The sequence below is a fragment of the Silene latifolia genome, chromosome 10 (genome assembly GCF_048544455.1).
Source record: "Silene latifolia isolate original U9 population chromosome 10, ASM4854445v1, whole genome shotgun sequence".
Lineage (NCBI taxonomy): Eukaryota > Viridiplantae > Streptophyta > Magnoliopsida > Caryophyllales > Caryophyllaceae > Silene > Silene latifolia.
This window is the reverse complement of record NC_133535.1, coordinates 97,653,497-97,656,050: the sequence shown is the minus strand read 5'-3', so window position 1 is coordinate 97,656,050 and position 2,554 is coordinate 97,653,497. Positions and strand designations below refer to the sequence as shown.

Here is a 2,554-nt window from a genome sequence, read left to right as displayed (position 1 = left end):
ATGGTGAGCAGTCAGTCTTAGAAGGTTAATGTGTGGATCTTGGCTGGGTGCTTGGAGGGTTGAGTCTACCACGAGTCATGGCAGAAGTAGTTTCACATAGATGATAGTAGTCTTGAGTTGTATCTTTTATATCGTCTGTTTGTTGTAATTCACTTATAATATTATATAAACGTTATTTTATCGAGATTTAATTATTACTGTCCTCGGGCAACCGAGATGATAACGCCCGTATCTACTGGGGAAGGTCTTGTTAAGGCTCCTTGGTAGATGGGGGTGTTACAGGACAATTCAAACATTAGAGAATATGTTGAGAGCTTGTGTGACGGAGTTTGGTGGCTCATGGGTGGAGAGGTTGGATTTGATAAAGTTTTTATATAATAATAGTTACCATGCTAGCATTGGCATAACACCTTTCAAGGCTTTGTATGGAAAGAAGTGCAGGAGTCCAGCTTGTTGGGATGACAGATAGATGGGGTTGTGTTAGGATCTGAGATGATACAAGAAATGGTGGAGCAAGTGCACATTATTCGACAGAAGATGCGTGTGGCGCAGGATAGGCAGAATAGCTATGCAGATTTGAACAGAAGTGATATTTAATTTGCTGTGGGAGATAAAGTGTTGTTGAAAGTATCTCTTATAAACGGAGTAATGAGATTTGGGAAGAGAGGGAATCTGAGTCAGAAGTTTGTTGGACCATATGAGATGTTAAACAGAATTGGAGAGGTAGCTTACCGTTTAGCATTACCTCCAGCTTTGGATAAGGTCCATAATGTGTTTCATGTTTCGCAGTTGAGAAGTTATGTGAGTGATCCTACTCATGTACTAGAGCCCGAGCATGTTGAGATTGATGAGCAGTTGTCTTATGTTGAGGAGCCTAAAGAAATCTTGGATAGAAAAGTGAAGAAGACTCGTAATGGCGAGACAGCATTGATGAAAGTTTTATGGTCTAATCATAAGGTAAAGGAAGTTACATGGAAGCTGAAGCTGTAATGAAAGACAAGTATCTTAGCCTTTTTATTTAAGTAAGTTGGTTATGGGACGTAACCCTTTTTTTTAGGGGGATAGGATGTAACATCTCGTATTTTGTGACATTTTAATGATAGTTTGATAAAAAAAAAGTATCTCTTAAAGAATTTAAATTTGCTAATTTGAGTTGTTTATTCGGCCAGTTGGATGATTTGGGTAAACTTCGGGGATGACGTTCTTTTTAAGGAGGGAAGGCTGTAATACCCCGTATTTTAAGGCAAGGCTAATGGTTAGGCGGACGGTGGAATTATATTAAAATGTATTTTAAAAGGTATTTAATAGTTATATTAATTAGATAATTATGTTGTGAGACGAAAATAAAATATTAAATTCATTAGTTAGTCGGGATTGTTGTATAGGGCGTGTGGTAGCCGTGTATGGCTCGTGTAGAACTGGTATAACACTATACTAATAATAATAATAATAATAATAATAATAATAATAATAATAATAATAATAATAATAATAATAATAATAATAATAATAATAATAATAATAATAATAATAATAATAATAATAATAATAATAATAATAATAATAATAATAATAATAATAATAATAATAGTAATAATAATAATAATAATAATAATAATAATTGATGGGGCATATTCTGCACCGCTGACCAAGTCAACATATTGAGCAAGGTCAAAGATATCCACAGCAAGTCAACGACTTAGGCAGCCTAACCGATGCAGCCCATCTACTGTCGACTGGTCTCGGCATGGCAACTGCCCCGTAGGGACACATACCCGCGTACTCATATCCAAGACCCCTCGGCGGTGAGTCAACAGGGCCCGCCGGCCTGCCATAGGTCCCTCGGCCGAGGGGTAGATCAGTCTTTCCACCTGCTAGCCACTTGGCCACTTGGCCACTACGTGACAAAAGGTGAAAGTCTATAAATACTCCTCAACCTTCATTGAGGAAAAGATCCACAACTTAACCTAAGAAACACTATTCATCTGGTATTATCTTCCTTATCTCTCTACAATATACATTCAGCCAAGTAACAACTTATCCCTTAAGTTTTCGACTTGAGCGTCGGAGTGAGTACGCTTGGCACAAAGCCAAGCCCTCGATTCGTTCATTGATGCGAGGAGAGGCCGAGAGGAACAATTAAGGAAAGAAGGATTCAACCAAAGACGACATTCTACAAGCTACGAGTGGTAACGAATATCTGCTCTGGAATTACACCCGGAACAATAATAATAATAATAATAATAATAATAATAATAATAATAATAATAATAATAATAATAATAATAATAATAATAATAATAATAATAATAATAATAATAATAATAATAATAATAATAATAATAATAATAATAATAATAATAATAATAATAATAATAATAATAATAATAATAATAATAATAATAATAATAATAATAATAATAATAATAGTAATAATAATAATAATAATAATTATTATTATTATTATTATTATTATTATTATTATTTTATTATTTTTTTTTTATTTTTTTTTATTATAAGATGCGCGCAGCTTTCATTAAAATAAAAATAAAAT

At 33.4% G+C, this 2,554-nt stretch overlaps 1 protein-coding gene across 1 annotated transcript; it reads left to right on the top strand.

Moving 5' to 3' along the window:
* The first annotated feature begins 648 nt into the window (after positions 1–648).
* On the top strand, positions 649–990 carry LOC141607945 (uncharacterized). Its single transcript, XM_074427295.1, has one exon. It carries the CDS (start codon positions 649–651, stop codon positions 988–990), a length of 342 nt encoding a protein of 113 aa, XP_074283396.1.
* Positions 991–2,554: the final 1,564 nt, after the last annotated feature.